Source organism: Rhipicephalus sanguineus, chromosome 11 (assembly GCF_013339695.2).
Source record: "Rhipicephalus sanguineus isolate Rsan-2018 chromosome 11, BIME_Rsan_1.4, whole genome shotgun sequence".
NCBI lineage: Eukaryota > Metazoa > Arthropoda > Arachnida > Ixodida > Ixodidae > Rhipicephalus > Rhipicephalus sanguineus.
In genome coordinates this window covers 98,799,772-98,820,741 of record NC_051186.1, presented here as the reverse complement: position 1 = coordinate 98,820,741, position 20,970 = coordinate 98,799,772, and the positions used below count along the sequence as shown (strand labels likewise).

At 46.1% G+C, this 20,970-nt stretch overlaps 1 protein-coding gene across 1 annotated transcript; it reads left to right on the top strand.

Annotated features, from left to right (window-relative positions):
- The first annotated feature begins 9,708 nt into the window (after positions 1 to 9,708).
- LOC119375277 (uncharacterized protein K02A2.6) lies at positions 9,709 to 14,545 on the top strand. Its single transcript, XM_037645458.2, has 3 exons — positions 9,709 to 9,917; positions 13,771 to 13,955; positions 14,025 to 14,545. The coding sequence occupies exons 1-3, from the start codon at positions 9,709 to 9,711 to the stop codon at positions 14,543 to 14,545; spliced, it is 915 nt and encodes a 304-aa protein (XP_037501386.2).
- Positions 14,546 to 20,970: the final 6,425 nt, after the last annotated feature.

Here is a 20,970-nt window from a genome sequence, read left to right as displayed (position 1 = left end):
TGTATGACGAACGTAAATTAGAGGTGGTAACATGAAAATCATGACACGCGTGTCATGCACGACATAATTTACATGCCATGCTCATGACGCACTCGCGGCCGTTTCGCTAGGTTGATAAACACCAAAATTGATATTGCGCGATGCGCCTGTATGAAGAACATGAATAACAGGTGGTAACATGAAAACCATGACATGCATGTCTTATGTCATGATTTACATGCCACGCTCGTGGTGCATTCGCGGCCGTTTCGCTGGCTTGATATACACCAAATTGGTATTGCGCGACGCGACTGTATGACGAACGCAAATTAAAGGTGGTAACATGAAAATCATGACACGCGTGTCATGCACGACATAATTTACATGCCACGCTCATGACGCACTCGCGGCCCTTTCGCTAGATTGATATGAACCAAAATTGGTATTGAGCGATGTGACTGCATCAAAAACATGAATAACAGGTGGTAACATGAAAACCATGACATGCATGTCATGATTTACAGGCCACGCTCATGGTGCATTCGCGGACGTTTCACCAGCTTGATATACGCCAAAATTAGTATTGTGCGACGCGCCTGTATGAAGAACGTTAATGACAGGTGGTATCATGAAAATCGTGACAGGCAAGTCATGTGCGACATGATTTACATGCCACGCTCATGATGCGCTCTCGGCCGTTTCGTTCGCTTGATATACAGCACAATTGGTATTGCGCAACGTGACTGTATAACAAATATATATGACAGGTGGTAACTTGAAAATGATGATATGCATATGATTTACAGCATGATTTGCATGCCACGCTCATTGTCCGATCGCGGCCGTTTCGCTAGCTTGATATACACCAAGATTGGCATTGCGTGACGCGAATATATGACGAACATAAATGACAGGTGGTAACATGAAAACCACGACATGCATGTCATGTATGGCATGATTTACATGCCACGCTCATGGTGGATTCGCGGCCATTTTGCTCGTTTGATATACATCAAAATTGGTATTGTGCGATGTGACTGTATGACGAACATAAATGACAGGTCCTAACATGCGAATTATGTTATGCATGTCATCTACAGTATGATTTACATGACACTGTTTTGGTGCGCTTCCGGCCGTTTTGTGGATATATACCAAATTTGTTAGTGGATATATACCAAAATTGTTATGGCATGACAAGAGTGCGTGATCAACATAAATGACCGGTCATGCAGTTTATATACCAGAATATACGTTTCATTGGCATGGTATATACCACATTGTGCATGCACGCGTGCATGACAAACATGCGATATATGGTGAACTAGATGTCATGGCATGAACGATTTCATTTGGCTCAAAAATAAACAAAGCGATGTATGCAGCTCTTTGCGGGCTGCTTCGCATTACATCGATTCCCACAGTGCGTGGGATCTGCCGGATTTTTGTTTCTTTCCACATCACGAGTGGGTACAGAAACGGTTCACTTTGGCGCGCGCGCCTCAAGGGCAGTTCTCAAATTTAAAGAAAATTAGGAGTGTTACGTGATAAAAAACACGCTCACGCTACTCCGAAATTTGCTTACCACCAGCGGTACATGATGTATATAAAGTGTTTGCAGTTATTTCGACGGCACATACATAGCGTGTGGTTACGTTGTCTAACGCAGCGCGCTGGGGAGCGAGGGGTTGCTGGTTCGAATCCGCGGTCGGGTACTTCAGATTTTCTTCTTCTGCATTTTTTGTATATATATATATATATATATATATATATATATATATATATATATATATATATATATATATATATATATACATATATATATATATATATACAAAAATGCAGAAGAAGAAAATCTGAAGTACCCGACCGCGGATTCGAACATATATATATATATATATATATATATATACAAAAAATGCAGAAGAAGAAAATCTGAAGTACCCGACCGCGGATTCGAACCAGCAACCCCTCGCTCCCCAGCGCGCTGCGTTAGACAACGTAACCACACGCTATGTATGTGCCGTCGAAATAACTGCAAACACTTTATATATATCATGTACCGCTGGTGGTAAGCAAATTTCGGAGTAGCGTGAGCGTGTTTTTTATCACGTAACACTCCATATATATATATATATATATATATATATATATATATTATATATATATATATATATATATATATATATATATATATATATATATATATATATATATATACGCTTCTTAAAAACGCATACGCTTCTAAAAACTTTATTTGTTGACGTTTCCATCGGAGACCGATATTCATCAGGCTAAAATTTACCAGGCTTCGATGCGCTTTTATGTCATCGTTCTCCGAGCCGAGCGGGAGAGAAAAAGGTTAAGAAAAGGTACCTACAAAGAGAAAAAAAAGAGAGAAGTAGGAAACCTGACGAAAAAGAGTCGCGAACACACAATGTGCACATAGCTTGACTGACAAAAGAATAACACGTGTTTCCCGAAAAAAAAAAGAAGAAGGTCGCGAACACACCACGTGCACATACCTTGACCTACGAAAAACACGTTCAGCAAAGCTGAAAGTTTCAGCATTTGAAAGTTTGCGCATCACTAGTCCTGTTCCTTGTTACATTTCTCGTTTGTGCTTCACTCAGCGCATCTACATTGCTATAAAAAACACGTGTTACCTTCAAAAGCACCTCAGCTCTCTTTCTCTTAATGACCCTTTTCTCATTAAAGGTTCCATTGATGTAGTGAAATATTTATATGCCGAAAAACCCAAGAAGTGCATGGCCTTTAGCATTGATGTCGTTGATTTATTTTATTCCATTCCGCATGCGCAGTTGATGACGTGTGTGAAGGCTTGCATCAAAGATCAGAACGATGAGGGCACATTTATCAACAGCTGCGGTATCAGCACTGAAAGCTTTCTTGAGCTGCTTAGGTTTTATTTGTCCTCAACCTTGGTTGGATGGAACGATAAAGTTTATGTACAGCGATCGGGTATCTGCATAGGGTCCCGGGTAGCTCCGGTGCTATGCGATATTTTTTTGAGCAGCATTGACAATGTTTTGACAAAATATGTGGAAGGAATGGTAATGAAGATTTTTCGCTATGTGGATGATTATTTGATTGTGTCAAAAAAGGATAATTTCACACACCACATGATCAATATTGTGAAATGCTTCAGAGAAAGAGGACAAGGCCTGACTTTTACGTGTGAAGGTCCTGTGGAAGGGGTTATTCAGTTTCTGGATCTTTCTCTGACGTTTAATGAGGACCACGTTTGCTGGGAGTTTTCCCCCAGGTCCAGGAAGCCCTTGCTCTGCTATTCCTCCACTCATTCGAAAATTGTAAAATCTGGCATCGCTGTTAACACCATTTTTTCTGCCTTAACAAAGTCCTGTGTTCACAAAATGTCCTCCAGCCTTCGATCTCAAGTTCAACGTCTGGAACATGCAGCCTTCCCCTGTGATGCCATTGTTTCCGCATCCTTAAAAGTTTTGAACAAAGTCGAAAATGTTCAAGCAGAACCTCGCAATGCAAAATCGAGAAAGGGCAAGAGGCTAGCGGTGATTCCGTATATTCATGGTATTTCTCACCGTATAAAAAAGATTGCCGACAAGTTCAATGTTGATGTACACTTTTCCTCCAAAAATAAGCTCAACAGCTTGTGTGCCAGAATCGATAAGTTGTCCACGAGTGTGAATATGTCTTCTAGGGGAACGTGCACAGTCAAGCACCGCATGCCGTTTGTCCCTTGCAAAAACAATGTTGTTTATTCTATTCCGTTTTCATACGGTAAGGTTTATGTGGGGCAAACGGGGCGCTGCCTCAACATTCGCCTGCGTGAGCACCATAGCTCTTTAAGGGTGCGCCATCCTCCCATTTGTCTGCCCACTGTGCCGCCTGTGGTTGCACCCCACAATTCTGCCGCACGACCACCATTTTTAGACACACGGATTCTCGCATAAGAGAGATAGCTGAAGCCTTCGCTATCTGCAAAAACGGTGACACGTGTGTCAGCGCACTGTCGATTTCTTTACTTGATTGCGAGTTAACGTACTTGGAGAAGACATAATGATGGTACTAGAGTAGTCCTTTGTCATGTGCATAGGTTGCGTGCGCAATTTTTGTTCTTTCTTCTTCTCCCTTTCTATGTTTCGCTTGAATAAAGCATTTAGTTGTCAGTTCAGCGCTTGTGTTGTCTAGTCCTTCTGTGTCCTCGTCTTTTGCGCTGTTTCAATATGAACGCAAACCAACTAGCCCAACTCTTCCTTTTGCTGCGTCGACAAATGAACAGTTTTTTAGAAGCGTATACCTTTTTTCCTAATTATTTTACGGCAACCGAAGACAGACTCTTCACAATATATATATATATATATATATATATATATATATCCGGCTCGTGACGGCGACGGCAAAAATCAGCCGAGATTGTCCATATAACTGCTATCGCAATAAAACTGGGAGGACGCTTGAGCTTCGCCTCAAGTGTAGATGGCGCGTCCGGGCCCCGTTCGCATCGCCTTCTCAATCGCTAGCCTAGCTTCGCTATTCTGTGGACACCGTGCCGCTATGAAAGGAACATCTGCTCGCGTAACACTGGCCTTTGGAAAGTGTACGCAAGATATATATTGCGAGTACAGTTGCGAAGAGCCCTCTAAGCCACAATTCTTTTTGCGATGTACACACTACGAGTCCGTAAGGCAACAAGCGCACCTGTGCAGCTGCACATTCGGCTGATGTTGTTGTCCACAATAATGATTAGTTATGTCAGGGTGCTTTGAAAATGATGGGACTTTAAACCAGTCACTCGTTGCGCAATTTGCATGTTTTTATTGGAACTGGTAAGGCATGCCGACCAGCGGGGGTGCGTCCCCCAGTTGATAACAAAGAGAGGAGGAGAGGGGGGCGGGGAAAGCACCCATGATTCACTTCATAACTGAGCGACCTGTCCCGAAGTTTCTATAATGTCTTTAGTTTTGCCGTTGAGCTGATATTTCAGAAATCATTTATTGAGACACACTGTTATGTTATCATCGCCCATAGAGCGATAACAGCGGTTCGACTATCACGACCGTTCATTATATAAACCCAGACATGCGGCCGCGAAGCAGCATTCCACTGCGCGCTGGCATGGAATAAACCACGTTCAGTTCTGCTCCCGCATTCTTCCTTCGGCGGCGGTTTCCACCCCCAACGAAACACGACATTGGCGACGAGGGTGGGACCTTGACCAATTCTGCGGCAAGCTGACATGGAAATGGACGGTCCGGCGGCGGCGGGGGTAGTGACGCAGGTCGTGGGTCGACTGGGACACATCGAGCCGTTCGACGAGTCTACAAGCGACTGGCCGTCGTACGAGGAACGCTTGTGATCATTTCTTCAGGTCAACTGTATCCCCGAGGACGACAAGGTACACGCTTTTTTGAGCCTCATAGGCCCAAAGACTTACAGTCTACTCAAGTCATTGACCGCGCCGTAATTGCCGTCAGCTAAAGGTTTCGATTTGTTAAAGAAACTTCTTGGTGACCATTCGTCACCGAAGCCGTTGGTCATTTGCGAACGTTCTAAATTTCACTGAAGATCGCAACTTGAGACTGATTCAATTTCGGAATATGTTGCGCAGTTGCGGAAATTGGCACAGACATGCGAATTTGAATCCGCCCTCGATCAGTCACTGCGGGATCGTTTTGTCTGTGGTCTGTGACGAGAAGATATACAGCGCGTGTTATTTACGGAGGATAACAAGCTAACATTCCAGAAAGCCGTAGAACGAGCGTTAGCCATGGAAGCAGCTAAAACGAGCGTGGCCGAAGCGCACGCTTCAGAATCAAGCGTACCAGACGTTCACAAAGTCGAAGCGGTTGGGACAACTGATAGGACGCAGGGAAAATGCTACCGCTCTGCGGTAGCATTTTTGCATGCGAAGCATGCAAGCAGACTGTGCCCGCACATCGCTGCCATCCGTTTCAAATGTGATAAGAAAGGACACATTCAAAGATCGTGCCAAGCTAACAAGCAGAAAACGATGAAGGGAGCACGGCGAAACGAGATGAAAATATTGCGTCCCGTTCACGCTTCTGTTAGCATGAAGGAAATTTTTTCGCCTTGTCGAGAGTCGACAAGAATTTCAATTCAAGTACACTGTCGTCCTTTATGAAAGGGAACACGCGAGCGCGTTGCCTACGCGCTGCGGCAGCTAGCGTACAGCACCATCAACCGAGATCTGAAGAAAGCACGTCCGCTTTTGGCGGCATCGCCCGCTGCGCGACCGAAGCGGGAGCATAATCCAAGGTCGATTCAAATAGGTCGCGAAGCTTCGGGCGAAAAACGGTTCAGAACCTATTGCCAACGACACCAGCAAGGGGAGTTATGGGTGCTGCGATTGAAGCGCGACTATGTTCGGAGGGAACAAACACTAATAGCGAAAAACCAAGTTTTATTCAAATGTAAAGCAATGTTTATGTTTTACAAATTATATTTATTTCCCGAACAATACTATGTAGGTGCAATGTGCCAAGAATGTACGACAGTGTTTAATTCTTACGAAAAACCTTTTTCTTAGCGCCCCCTGAAGAGAGACGCACGTCATTGTCATTCAGTGCAGCCCTTGCGGTGCATGGAAAGGCGCGCTCGTAAGTTCGTCTGCGGCGACACGCCCCCTCAGGTATTCTGGTGTTTCGCACTTGCATGCGTTCTGTGAATTATTGTGGTGAGAATTGGATTTTGGTGTGCGCGAAGTTGCGAGGTGCGTTTCATCGTTGGTGAACGTGTTGGCTACGGTGTTCAACGGACAACGGTAGGAAGCGGCTAACATTTCACGCCGAACGCTTTCCTCGGTACTCGCGGAACCGATGTGGTGTTCGAAGGATGCAATAGCAACACGCGTACGCCTGGCGAGCCCTCTCTTCTAGATAAGACACCGGGGAAACGGTTCGGAGTACTGTGCTTGCTGGATTTTCATGGATCAGTATTCCTGCTGCGCGGTTTCCTTCATGAATACGCAGTGCCTACTATATTTCCTGTTATCAGTGAGCAGATCGCTAAGTTATCTGTCGCGCTACAATTACTAAAATTCGCATGTCTTGATACGTTACACGTAAGGTTAATTTATCGGAACAAAAGGCAAAACATAGTGCACGTAGTGTGCGCACTTTTTGTACTTATTATGACATTTGTTGCTCATTCTGTAGGGTGTGTTAAATTGCGTTATTGTGACCATTGAATAAAACTGAAATATCATTATTTTGGTGTGACCAGGCGTCATTTCTTCTCGTTAGAACTGAACCACACATGCAATGCGCTCTTTAAGGCCCCTGCGCACGCGCGAAGCAAATAAGCAGCGCTGCAAGCATGTGAGGTACGCTGCTGCCTACTTTATTCACGCTGTGGAAGTTGACACGAACGCAGAATAAAAGCTCAAAGAATAAAGTTTCCTGGTAAAACCAAGGCGAATTGCACTAATGTACACTTCAACACCACTGTTTAGTCACGGGTCGATATTAGTTTAGCTAGCTTTGGCTTCAAGCGCATTCGCCAAGGGCTTTCCGGCTCGCCGTAGCGCGAATACTTAGCGATAAGGGGCCTAAGAAAAATATTTTGAGATAAAATTTCGCGCTAGTGCCAAGGTATATGTGAACTGGTAGCGTAACTTCCGTAGAAGCCCACGTGTCAAGCCGGTGGCTAGTTGTTGCAACAGTCGCCATCTATGTGAGGAGGGGACAAACAGAATTTAAAAAAAAGGATGACGTCACAACCGGAAGTGACGTCACGTTTCAACGCGATGGGCGCGAAATTATGAAATTTTTTGACAGGGCGCCGCATCTTACTTTTTTTTATAGCTGCATCTTTTTTTTCTTATCACTATGACGGCTCCATAATGGAAGCCTGCAAGATAACGGGAAGACGAAAAAGACAGATTTGATAAATAAGGTGTATTTTATTGGCGAAATATTGCAGTTGAACAGGATATTACCCCAAAATATATAACACAAAAATCAGAAGTAGCATAACAATTCAACGTGCACACTGTGACGGTGTAATGTGGGCCCAGGATCCGAAATAATTCAACCGGCAGTCAGGTGATTCTGTACACACAACACAGACTTTAACACAACCGATAACTCTGGCGATTCACACACAACACACTACAGCATTCCTTATTTACATCCTAAACGCCCTTCGCGCCTCGCACACAAACTGTCCTACTCGCCGTTATGAACTGTTGCCGCTGCGGCGAGGTCGTTCGTCACCGGTACTCCTTGGGCAGTTACAGTCACGCTGCCTTGACCGTGGCGAGGTGGTAGTGGTGGTGATGATGGCACTGCAGGCCGGTAGATCACCAGGCCACTGCAGCGCAGGTTAGCTGCCCGTCGCCAACATGAGCCGTGGCCACCTCGTGACACCACTCGGGCCCCAGGACCTCAGGCCAGGAACAGACTAGGCTGCCGGTCTCTGTGTCAGCACCGGGCACAGAGCGGGAATCGGGCTCACCAGGTCCACACGGCTGCCGGACGCCTGGTTAAGCGATGTCGCGACCCGATTCGCCGACCAGCGGCTGCCGTTCCAACCGTGTCGCGCTCCAACTCCTCGAGCCGCACGCCCCGCTCGCGCTTCCTTTTCGTCGTCTTCCCCTCCAAGGCGTACCGCAGAGCAGAACTGTCGTTCCCTCTTCGCCCCGTCACGGGCCACACAATCCACATCATCACACACACAAACCTTGCACACGTGTTGCTCTTGCATCCGTAGACAGCGCAGCGTTTCTTCGCGTAGCGTGGCGGACTCATCGTCCCGAAGGGCGACAGCACGCCGGCCGTGCGCTGGCAAAACACAGTAAACGGTTCCCGATGGCTGCGATGGGCTATATTACCTTCTGCCAACTACCACGACTAGAAAACAACGGTTATGCGAGGAAATATCTACGGACGACAGGCACAAACCTACTGCGCAAAAACGAGCGACGCCATTTGCATCTCAAACTGCGCGAAACCGTTGGCCCATGTTACTAGACTGCCTGCATGTGCCCGCGGTTTCTGAAAATAAACGAAAAAAATTGGCCACTCAACCACATACCCAAGACTAAAGTTTGACTAAAGCAATCTACTAATTTATTTCGTGACAAATAAATTTAAAACTAATGAAAATAAACGCTTAATTAATTTTTTGTTTTCATTATTTGTCCCCCCCTCACCTAGTAGCGCTTTAATCGTCACGCGGGTGTTGATGTTTGTCGCAATAGGTTTCCGACCACTTTTCGTTCCGACTTTCGCGACCTATTTAGATTGACCTTGCTAGTGCCAACAAAATGACGTCACTTTGTTACCAGATATTGCGTCACATCCGCTTTATTTTTTGTTCCGCCGGAAGTGTTCCCTCCTCACACAGATGGCGCTAAGCCCCATGAGCACCTGATGAGCAGCCATTTTCTGAACGTATGGGCTTCTATGGAAGCTTCGCTACCATTTAAATTTACCTTGCATAATCTAGCAGCGCATGTCTACCGGCCATGACTCGTTATTTTGTTTGCCAAAAGATGACGCCAAAAGCGGGTGCGCTTTCTTTCGCTGTCGGTTGATGGCACTGTAGGCAGCCGCAGCAGAGCTCAGGCCGCGCGCTCGCGTGTTCCCGTTCATAAAGGACGACTGTGTACATGACCTACCTCTGGAAATGGAGTTGGATACTGGGGCTGCCGTGACCGTGATGTATTTGAATCAGTTTCGTCAAATGTTTCCCTCAACGAAGGTCATGCCAACGACGCTGAAGCTGCGGTCGTTCGAGGGAGCCATCATCCAGCCTGTCGGAGTTGCCCGCGTGGCCGTGCAGTACGGAGAGCAGAGGGCCCAGCTGCCTCTTTACATCACGAGAGAAAAGGGACCGCCTCTGCTAGGGCGGCAATGGTTGCACGCCATCCGACTCGACTGGAGCCGTATTTTCAAGCTCAACGCTATTCCCAGGTTGGAAAATTCTACATGTACCAGACTACGCGCTCTTCTAGGCAAATACAAGAGTTTGTTTAAAGACGAACTGGGGACAATTACAGAAGAAAGAGCGGAGTTGTTGCTGAAAGAAGGTAGCGTGCCAAAATTTTTGAAGGCAAGAAGTGTGCCCTTTGTATTGCAACCGGCAGTCGAGGCTGAGCTTAAGAAGTTAGACGACATGGGAATCATTTCACCAGTCGTGACAAGCGACTACGCCACGCCGGTTGTGCCAATGGTCAAGAAGGACGGGGGCATAAGACTATGAGGCGATTACAATACCACTCTAAATCCTTGTCTTGAAACTGACCGATATCCGCTTCCAAGCGTGGACGAGTTGTTCGCGGCGCTCGCAGGGGGCCAAGAATTTCCGAAGACTGACCTCAATCGAGCATATCAACAGGTAGTATTGTCGGATTCGTCCCGAAAGTACTTGACACTAAATACTCATAAAGGCCTTTTTTCCGTAAACAGACTGCCGTTCGGGGTTTCTTAGGCACATTCCATTTTCCAAAGAATTATGGACACAATGTTGAAGGACCTAAAAGGTGTCAGCTGCTACTTGGATGACGTTCTCATTACCGGCAAGACACCGGACGAACATTTCGCAAACCTCGAAGCGGTTCTGAAGCGGTTGAATGACCGCGGTGTTCGAGTAAAGAAAGAAAAGTGTTCGTTTTTCCAAACAGAATTACAGTATCTGGGTCGTGTTATCAGTGCAGCAGGGGTCAGTACAACACCAGACAAGATAGAAACGCTCATGAAAGCTTCCGCACCCACAAGCAAGCAGCAACTGCAATCGTTTCTGGGGATCGTAAATTACTATGGGAAGTTTCTGCCTCGATTGTCTACTCTGGCGAGTTCACTTTACAAACTGCTGCGTCGCGACCAGTCATGGCTCTGGGATGAATCGTGTCAAGTGGCGTTCGAGGAAATCAAGAATGCTTTGGCGTCATCCTCAATCCAGGCGCATTACGATCCAGATAAACCTTTGCAAGTGGCATGTGACGCTCCCCAGTACGGTGTGGGCGCAGTACTTTCGCATGAAACTGAAGATGGAAGCTCTGGCCCTGTGTTTTATGCGTCGCGCACATTAACTGACGCCGAAACAAAGTACAGACAGCAAGAAAAAGAAGCGTTGGCCATTATCTTTGCCGTCAAAAAGGTTGATTTCTACAAGAAGTATGTACTTGGTATATTTATAGATTTTACGAAAGCATTCGATTCTCTTAATAGAGATATTCTTATCCAGAAATTACAATTCTATGGCATTCGTGGTCAAGCTCGACAAATCGTCCTATCTTATCTTAGTCACCGTAAGCAGTGTGTCTCTATCTACAACACAGTATCTTCATTTAAAAGCACTTTCTCTGGAATGCCGCAAGGTAGCATTTTAGGACCATACCTTTTCAATATATACATTAATGATATAGTTAATGTGGACCCCAACGTTAAATATATTATCTATGCCGACGACACGACGCTTTTTTTGGCCGACGATGAGAGTAACCGCCTATTCCAACGCGCTAATCAGGTTTTGCTTAAGCTGGCGGAATGGGCGTCGTGTAATGATCTAGTTATAAATGTTTCCACAACGCGAGCTGTCATATTTCGGGCAAAATCCAGGAATTTTGTACCATGCTATTCACTCCTGGTAAACGGAAGTCCCATTGAAGTTGTTAACGATTTTAAAACTCTTGGTGTAGTATTTAATCAACATATGTCATGGGACTCGCATACTGAGCATGTAGCTAACAAAGCGGCTCGTGCGTTAGGACTTCTCTACCGTCATCGCGACTCATTGCCAATGAAGACCAGACTTTTAATCTACAACTCTTTATTTATTTCTTACACCGAATACTGTTTTCTTGTTTGGGGAACAACCATTTCTACAAACATTTTGAAACTTAAAAGAATGCAAAACAAAATAATAAGGGTAATTGCTAACACTGCTCCCGATCATTCAGCTGAACCGTTACTTAAGAAGTACGGCTTAATTAGTTTAGACAACCTCTATAATTTTAAACTAAGTTTGGCATTGCGGAATGAAATTAAGAAAGGCACTCATAGTGTACGCACCCTGGCTAAATTAAAAGTAAACGCGCGTAGCTATAACACTAGGCATCTTGAATATTGGGATGTGCCTCTCAGCAGAACGAACTATGGCGAAGATAGGCTGTGTTGTCTTATTCCTAGAATGCTAAATAATTTTTATGCACAGAATATACATATAGAGTACTTCACATTCGACCAGCTTAAGAAATATTACATATAACATTAATTATATGCTTTATTATATTTTTATCCCCATTTTTGGGACTGTTCTTTCTTTCTTTTATTCTGAAATAAACTGAAAAGTTTCACAATTTGTTACTGTATAAGGATGTATGCAGCATCACGTACTATTTATTCACTGTATTGTTTTCTTTTTCTACTACTTTTCTCGATGATAATAGTGTGCAGACTTGTTATTTTAATGACTTGTATATATTCTATTGATGTATTAATAGTGTCTGTGGCCAAATGCTGACCGATGTCCAAGATACACGGGGTGAGAGCTTTGTCAAGCTGCCTAAAAGCAGCTTTTTCTCTCACTCCTCATGATCAGTATTGCTCATGAAATAAACGTCTATCTATCTATCTATCTATCTATCTATCTATCTATCTGTCTGTCTGTCTGTCTGTCTATCTATCTATCTATCTATCTATCTATCTATCTATCTATCTATCTATCTATCTATCTATCTATCTATCTATCTATCTATCTATCTATCTATCTATCTATCTATCTATCTATCTATCTATCTATCTATCTATCTATCTATCTATCTATCTATCTATCTATCTATCTATCTATCTATCTATCTATCTATCTATCTATCTATCTATCTATCTATCTATCTATCTATCTATCTATCTATCTATCTATCTATCTATCTATCTATCTATCTATCTATCTATCTATCTATCTATCTATCTATCTATCTATCTATCTATCTATCTATCTATCTATCTATCTATGGAAGATGTTTCACGTTGATTACGGATCACAAGCCGTTGCATGCAAACAATCTTGGGACAAAAAACAGGCATTCCACCCATTGCAGCAGCACGTTTACAGCGATGGGCCGTCACGTTGTCAACTTACAAGTACTCGCTCGTGTACAAAAAATCCAGTGACAACGCAGAAGCAGACAGAAGCAGACATTTTTTCAAGGTTCCCGCTCCAGGGAGCTGAAGACAGCACATCCGAAGGCGAGGAATCGTTTTATGTCTTGCGCCTCGACTCCATGCCTGTGTCCGGATCACGCACTACAGCACGTGATCCGGTGCTCAGTAAAGTGCTCCAGCTTACAAGCATAGGCTGGCCATTGCACTTGCGAGATGTGAGCTTAAAACCACTTTTCGACCGACGTTTGCAGGTCAGCGTGCATCAAGGGTGCCTCATGTATGGACTCAGGATTGTTATCCCGTCTCCCCTTCGGCAATCAGTGCTCGAAGAACTGCACCTAGGCCATCCCGGCATGGTGAGGTGCAAGGAGTTAGCTCGCAGCTACGTGTGGTGACCGTAAATTGATGCAGATTTAGAGACAAAGGTACGAAGTTGCCAAGCCTGCCAGGAACAACGGAATGATCCATGTAAGGCACCTCTGCATCCCTGGGCAAGGCCGACCGCACCATGGAGGCGAATTCACTTGGATTTTGCGGGGCCTTTCCGGGCAACTATGTTTTTGGTGGTGGTAGATGCCCACTCAAAGTGGCCGGAAGTGTTCATTATGCGAAGCACAACGTCCGAGCGCACTGTTGCCTGCTTGCGCGAACTTTTCTGCAGATTCGGAATGCCGGAGACGGTGGTGTCCGACAATGGACCACAACTGGTGTCCGAAGAGTTCAAAGCGTTTATGCGGGACGTCGGGGCCAGACATGTCGTGAGCGCCCCTTATCATCCAAGCACAAATGGCCTGGTGGAGCGGTTCGTGCAAACGTTGAAGTCTGCTCTGCGCAAGTCACCGCCCGGTAAGTCTGTCGAAGAAACACTTCACAACTTTTTATTGGCATACCGAAACACGCCTCATCCTACGACAGGAGAAGCTCCAGCTAACCTGTTGATGGGTAGGAAATTGCGCACCAGACTGGATGCCATGAAGCCTACAGTGGAGGGGCAGGTGGCGAACAGTCAATTCACCCAAATGCAGCAGCGGAAGAGCGACAGAAACTGTTTTTGTATTAATGACAGTGTTCTAGTTCGCAATTACAGAGGCTCACCCAAGTGGGTTCGTGGAACCGTGCTAAAGAAGACTGGCCCAGTCTCTTATAAAGTCATAGTCACTACACCCAGAGGCAAGTTCATCTGGCAGCGACACCTCGACCAGCTGCTGGCAGGCACGGGCACTGTGGCGACACCAAGGGCATCAGAGCCAGACTTCACGGAGGGGTTCCTGGCCCTCCCTCAAAGCCAGGCTGGTGACCAGTCAACGTCGGAAGAGCCTGTGCCCATGGAGGCTGGCCCTCCAGCGCCCGCTCCTCCATCGGAGACACCCGCACCGGAAAGGCGCTACCTGTCAAGACAACGCCGTCCACCTGATCGATACGACGCCCGCTTTTAAATATTGCATAAGGATACAAATTCACCCTCTAAATAAAAGGGGAGGAGTGTTATGTTATCATCGCCCATAGAGCGATAACAGCGGCTCCACTAGCTACGCCCCTGGTAACGATACAAAATTATCTGCGCAGTGAAACCAAATGCTCAATGTTTTGAAAGTGCCAGTAATCACTCTGCTTTCGAAAATATTCAATATATGACTTACATTGGATCACCATTCAGAAAAAGGACACGAATCACAATACTGGATACGACATTCATCAACAGTAGAAATTTCACCAGATATATTCATATTTCCGGGATATACAAGCAAACAATAATTCAAATTGGCGAAAGAAAGGTCATTGACAACAACCACAATAATATAATAATAATAATACTTAATATTATTATTATAGTAGTAGTAGTACACTCACTCTCGATAAAATGGCTTGGGCTCCAAATAGTAGGTGTAGCGGTTTGCACATCTACCTCACCAGGCACTGCCGCCCCGCAGCTGTGACATCAGCACTGTCACGGAGGACGGAGGCCTGTGTTCCATTTTCATAATAGAGGAAATTGCAACCCGCGTTAAGGCCTTTAGATAGATTTAGTGCAGCGCAAAACACGCAGAACAGTCAGTGAGCCGTAATATTTGTGAAGGTCACTGGAGCGAGCCCGGAGAAGCCAGCTGTTGTTTAAGAGTGCATCAGTAGTATTATGGTACGTTCCACAGGTTGTTTTCGAGCGCTCCAGAGAGCTCTGGCGACGTGCCGCACGTTCGGTTGCCCGATGTCCAGCTCTCTGAATACGATAACACTTCCGCTTAGCTCGCCTAAGCTCGTCCACAGCGAAACAATCGTACGGGAGCACCGCAGTTAAGCTACTCTGATTAAGAGAGAGAGTGGGATTGGGCGTGTTGGTACAACATGATAAAGAGTGCTTAACAGCGCAAACGACAGGAGGGGATAGAAGAGAAGAGACAGAGCGCTGAACTGCCAACAATTTATTTCTTGCGAAAGTCTTCGCCTTTGTACAGTCACCAATCTGGTGGATTCTAGGTTGTTGCTAGCCTTTAGCTAGGTTAGTTATGCCATGGATGTCCAAACTCCGCAACCAACCGTTGGCACCTCTCATAGATCTACGGGCACGTCGTCGTCGGCCTAGGGCTTCCATCGTTTCGGGCTTATCTCGCAGCCGCCGTTGCTTTTCGCGTTCTCTAGTATGGCCGCGTGCAGTGATGGTGCCAAGCCTCAAGGAAGAGCGCAGCTGGGTGACCTTCTTTGTGTCTCATCATTTTTTCTTTTCTTCTCCTTCTTCCTCTTTTTACTTGTGTGCCATTTTTGTACCTGTTTATATTTCTTCCTTTTCATTTATTTCGTTTTTGTTTTTTTTTGTGTTTATTTCTCTTTCATCGCTTTCTTTCTCTCAGGTTTCTTTCTCTCTCTCTTTCTATTTCTTTTGTCTTGACCTTTCTATTTTTTTATGCTTCTCTCTCTGCTTCTTTCCCTCTCTCTTTCTGTGTTTCTCTTCCTCTCTCAATATTTTTCTCTGTCTTTTTATCATTTTATGTCTTGATTCTCAATAATTATCTCCATTTTTCCTTTCCCTTTTTTTCTATAGCTTTCTCTCTCTCTCTCTTACTAAACCAGTGATGAGTAGTGGGATTTGCCCAATTTCTGTGGCACACACCCGTTCATGATGATGATAGTTTTCTGATGGGCCGCACAAACTACGCTTAGTTTACACAGCATCGCTGTTAAGCAGACAAGAAATTACACTTGTTCGTTGACTACCGACGACTTAACATTCACCAAATGAGTTCTTTATCCAGAGCCACGGATTGATAACGTCTTGGATTGTCTACACCATGCTCAGTTCTTTAAATCATTATACCGCAAGTTTGAGTACTGGCAAATTGAAGTTGAAGAGGGCGATCGCGAGAAAACCACGTTCCTGACTCCCGATGGGATTTTCTAATTTAAAGTACTGCCTTTTGGTCTCTGTTCCGCTCCCGCCACGTTTCAACGAATGATGGTACTGTGCTAGCTGGACTTAAGTGGCAGACTTAAGTGTCTTAAGTGTCTCGTACTGGACTTAAGTGTCTCGTATACTTGCACAACGTCGTTGTGTTTCGAAGCTCGTTCGACGAACATCCTGCAAGGCTAAAAAGCCTCCTCGCTGCAATGCGCAAGGCAAACCCTACTGTCAAGCCCGAAAAGCGCTGCTTTGGCAACCAGAAACTCAAGTTTTAGTCCACGTGGAGAGCACTGAGGGTGTTTGACCATACTCGGAGAAGGTGGCGGCCGTCGCCGAGCTCCCTCGTCCTGAAGACAAGAAGGCTGTTCAGCGGTTTCTTTCTCTCTGCGCCTACTACCGTCGTTTTGTGGAAGGGTTCTCGAATATTGCAGAACAAGACTAACACGACAAGATGTACCCTTCGTGTGGACGGAAGAGCAAGAACAGGCCTTCGTAGGCTTATTCAAGCGACTTGAAACAGCTCAAGTGCTGGCACCTTTTGACGACACTACGGAAACTGAGATTCCCATGGACGCCAGCAACGTAGGACTTGGAGATATTCTAGTTCAATCGCAGGACGGCGCAGAGCTTGTGACCGCTTACGCGAGCCGAAGTATCACGAAAGCACAGGCTAACTACTCTACCAGTGAAAAAGAGTGCTTAGCAGTTTGGGCCATCAGCAAGTTTTGACCCCATCTATACGACCGGCCATTTCGAGCGGTAAGTGACCACCATTCTCATTGTTGGCTTGCCAATCATGTAGATCCATGATGCCGACTCGCTAGCTAGAGCCTTCGTCTTCAAGAGTACGACATCACTGTCGTCTACCGATCAGCGCATCAGCATACCTATGCTGACTGCCTACCCGCACTGAACCAGATTTGCCGTTTCTTGGCGTCATCGACGTCGTGCGGATGGTTGAACATCAACATGGGGACACTGAACTGCTCTGTGTCATCCGGTATCTTCAAGGAGCCGACGTTGTCATCCCACACCCGCTCTCACGCGGATTGACATCGTATTGCCTCCGGAACAACGTTCACTACGAAAGTAATTACAAAAAAATTCACTACAAAAAAGAATAGCGAGAAAACGTTTCTCTTCGTCGTTCCAACGGCACTGCGTGAGGAAGTTTTGCAGGCGTGCCACGACAAGGCCTCTACCGGTGACTTAGGCTTGGAAGGACATTGCGCGGATATGTAAAAAGTGCTACTGGTCACAGCTATATGTGCCTTTTCAACGCTATGTCCGAACCTGCCGTGACAGTCATGGCGTAAAGTTCCACCCGTCAAGCCTGCCGGTTTCCTCCAGCCTTTAGACCTGCCTCCAGCGCCGTTCCAGCAAGTGGGAGTGGATCTTCTCGGTCCGGTTCCTACATCATCCTCGGAAATTAAGTGAATAATCGTCGCAATAACTATCTAGCTCGATGCGCAGAAACAGAGCTGTGCCTGGGAGAACTACTGTCGAAGTCGGCAGATTCTTCGTCCACGGCATTGTTTTTCGTCATGGTGAACCTGCTTTTTTTCATCACTGATCGCGGCGCAGCGTTTACCGCAGATTTATTGCAGCAGGTTGCCAAGCTGACGCACACCACCCACCGGAAGACCCCACCCTATCATCCCAAAATAAACGGCTTGACGGAGCGATTAAACAGAACACTGGTCGACATGCTATGTATGTATGTTGACGTAGACGACAAAACATGGGATGAAATTTTACCATACGTGACGTTTGCTTATAACACAGCTGTGCAGGAGACCATCGAGCTAACGCCATTCGAGCTTGTTTACGGACGTCGCGTCACAACCTCGTTAGACGCCATGCTCCCAAGACCAAGACACCAGGAGAAATGACAGCGTTGACGGCTTCGTTCAGAAAGCCTAGGAAGCCGCCTAGCCTGCTCGGAACCGTATCCGCACGCAGCACGATACCGACGCTCGCCATTGAAACCATGGCCGACGAAGCGTCCACTAACAGCCAAGCAATTATGTCTGGGTGTGGACACCTATCGGAAAGCGTGTGCTCTCGGAGAAGCCATTAGAAAGCTATTTTGGCTTTAACAAAGTTGTGCGCTGCCTCAGTGACGTGAATTAAGAGGTGGTGCCCCAAAGCTCTGATCCAAGTTTGAGCCAATGACGTTCACGTGCCGGGCTGGTACACGTAGTACGGATGAAGCCGTACCACGCCGGCGAGTGAAAAGCAACAATCCAAACGCCTTTGAATCATGAAGCTTATTACTGCCGTAATTTTTTTCTGTCACGCTACCACCTTCCTCCATAGTGATGTCCTCTGGCACCTGAACCGATCCACAGGAAGGTTGCTCTTGAGAGAAAATTGACCTGAAGTAGGCTGGCAATTGTAGTCGCCACCCTCTCAAATAACGACATGAGTCAGTGTGCGTCCTCTCTCGGGTGTCAGCCATTTTATTGCGATAGCAATTATATGGAGAGTCTCGGCTGAATTTTGCCGTCGCCGTCATGCACCGTATATGTATAAGTATGTGTATATATAAAAAAGCCCCAAAGAAAAATAATTCAGAAAAATGCTTCTGAAGCGCGGAATCGAACCAGGGACCTTTTGCTCCGCAGCGAGTGGCGCTAACCGCTACGCCACGAAACGCAGATCGTGCAAGTAGCTATATTGGCCTCGAGGAGTTACGGAGTCGCCCTCTATCGGACTCGCCTCGATTGCGTGCTAGGCAGGATACCGCCGGCGCGCTCCCCATAGGTTTTGCTGTCGGCGCTCTACAAAAACACCTCGCGGAAGCCCTCCAGGGCATTTCTGTAAGTACTTTCGAAATGAACTGTGTTCTTTAGTGTCAAAATAATGATTTTCGACGAACTGAAAGCACAAGTTAGTCTACAGTCGCTGTCTCTTTGCATAAAACCGAGCACCCGCTTCACGCTGTCACCGCGTTGGAGAGCCCTGAACCGGCTTCTTGCGTGAAAGGTAGTCACTTGCTGAGTGCAAACTATGTGAAATATCTCGTTAGAGTAGACTGCCTGTATAACCAAGCGGAGCATAAGAGAAAGAAGCCTCAAGCCAGCGATCGCACGGGTTCGCGACGACTGACAGTGCCTCTGCATGTATGAGCGTCTACATGTATGTTCGTACTGATGGTTTCGCTTTTGCTACGAGCGCGTTTTGGCACCGCGCTGTGAACTTTAGGCCGCAAAATTTAAGAATTTGTGCGTAAACAAACAACTACTGTTGCGCGGACGCTATCAGAGCAGTTCAAAAACAATTTCCTTACAACTGCGGCTTCGGTGGGCATGGCAACTTTGTGATCGGCCGTCTCGACGACTCAGTGTTTTTTTTTTCTTTTTCAGTCTAAATTCGGGTACGTTTCAATGTCACTTGACAAGTTGTCTCGTACTGCGTATTGATCGGTCTTCTCAGCGGGCAAATGCCGCTGCTTCTGTTTCTGTATTCAGCGCATTCGATTCGTTTGATGCTCACACAAAACGTGAGCAAATGCGACGCCTTTTTTTAATGCTCCTTAATTATCGTTCCGTTCCCATTCCAGTGAACTTGCCGCTCTATGTCATCAACAAATTCATAGACCAAAGCTTCACCACTTCGAGATTGCTGGTGGAAGAAGAACCAGTCTACCAGACCGAGCATGTAGTAGCATGCGTCGCCTCGGAAAAGAAAGAAAATACAGTAACGTTTGCCAGACTCGTTCTGCAAACGTCGGCTGTGAACTAGGACCCACATGAACTTGAAATAGCGGTGAATAAAATAGAAGTTACTGCAGCAACCAGCAGCCGCAAAACAGGATAGTAATTATTTGGCGAGTACCCAAGCAATTTTGGCAGCAGTGTCGTGTCTAACGCCAACAGGGTGGCATCTTTCCCACGTAAATAAATGAGGCTCCAAGAAAATACATGGGGTTAGCCGGTGGGCCGATCATTGGTGGGCCGATAACGGAGGCAAGGCAAAATTTATGTAGCTTATGAAGCAATGCATGCCTCATCAAATAGGAAGGTTGCCCGTCGGCATCCCGCGTCGGCGGCGTCAGCACGAGTGATGCAAAAAATAATCGTCACGTGATGGTGTCACCATATGACGTCATCATGACGTCACAGATCGCCAAAATATGTAGCGTCATTATGACGTCACATAATGGGACGTCACATGATGACGTATTCACACATCATGGTCGCTTTGCATTGCCTCCGTGATCGGTCACGGAGGCCGTGCAAAACCGTGTTAGTTGCAGAACGCGTTTGGAGGGGAATCAGTAGATCGACTGACAAGAAGAAGATGGCTTTCGCCTTCTAGTCATCTTTAACGAATGCATAGGGGAACCTGTGCGTTTTTTAATTCAACGTATCTAAACAATGACTTGCGCATCTGCAGCCGATTTCGTGGACGCTGAGCACGGGGCCGACGATCAAGGGTTGCACGGGAGGGTTCTGAGATGGC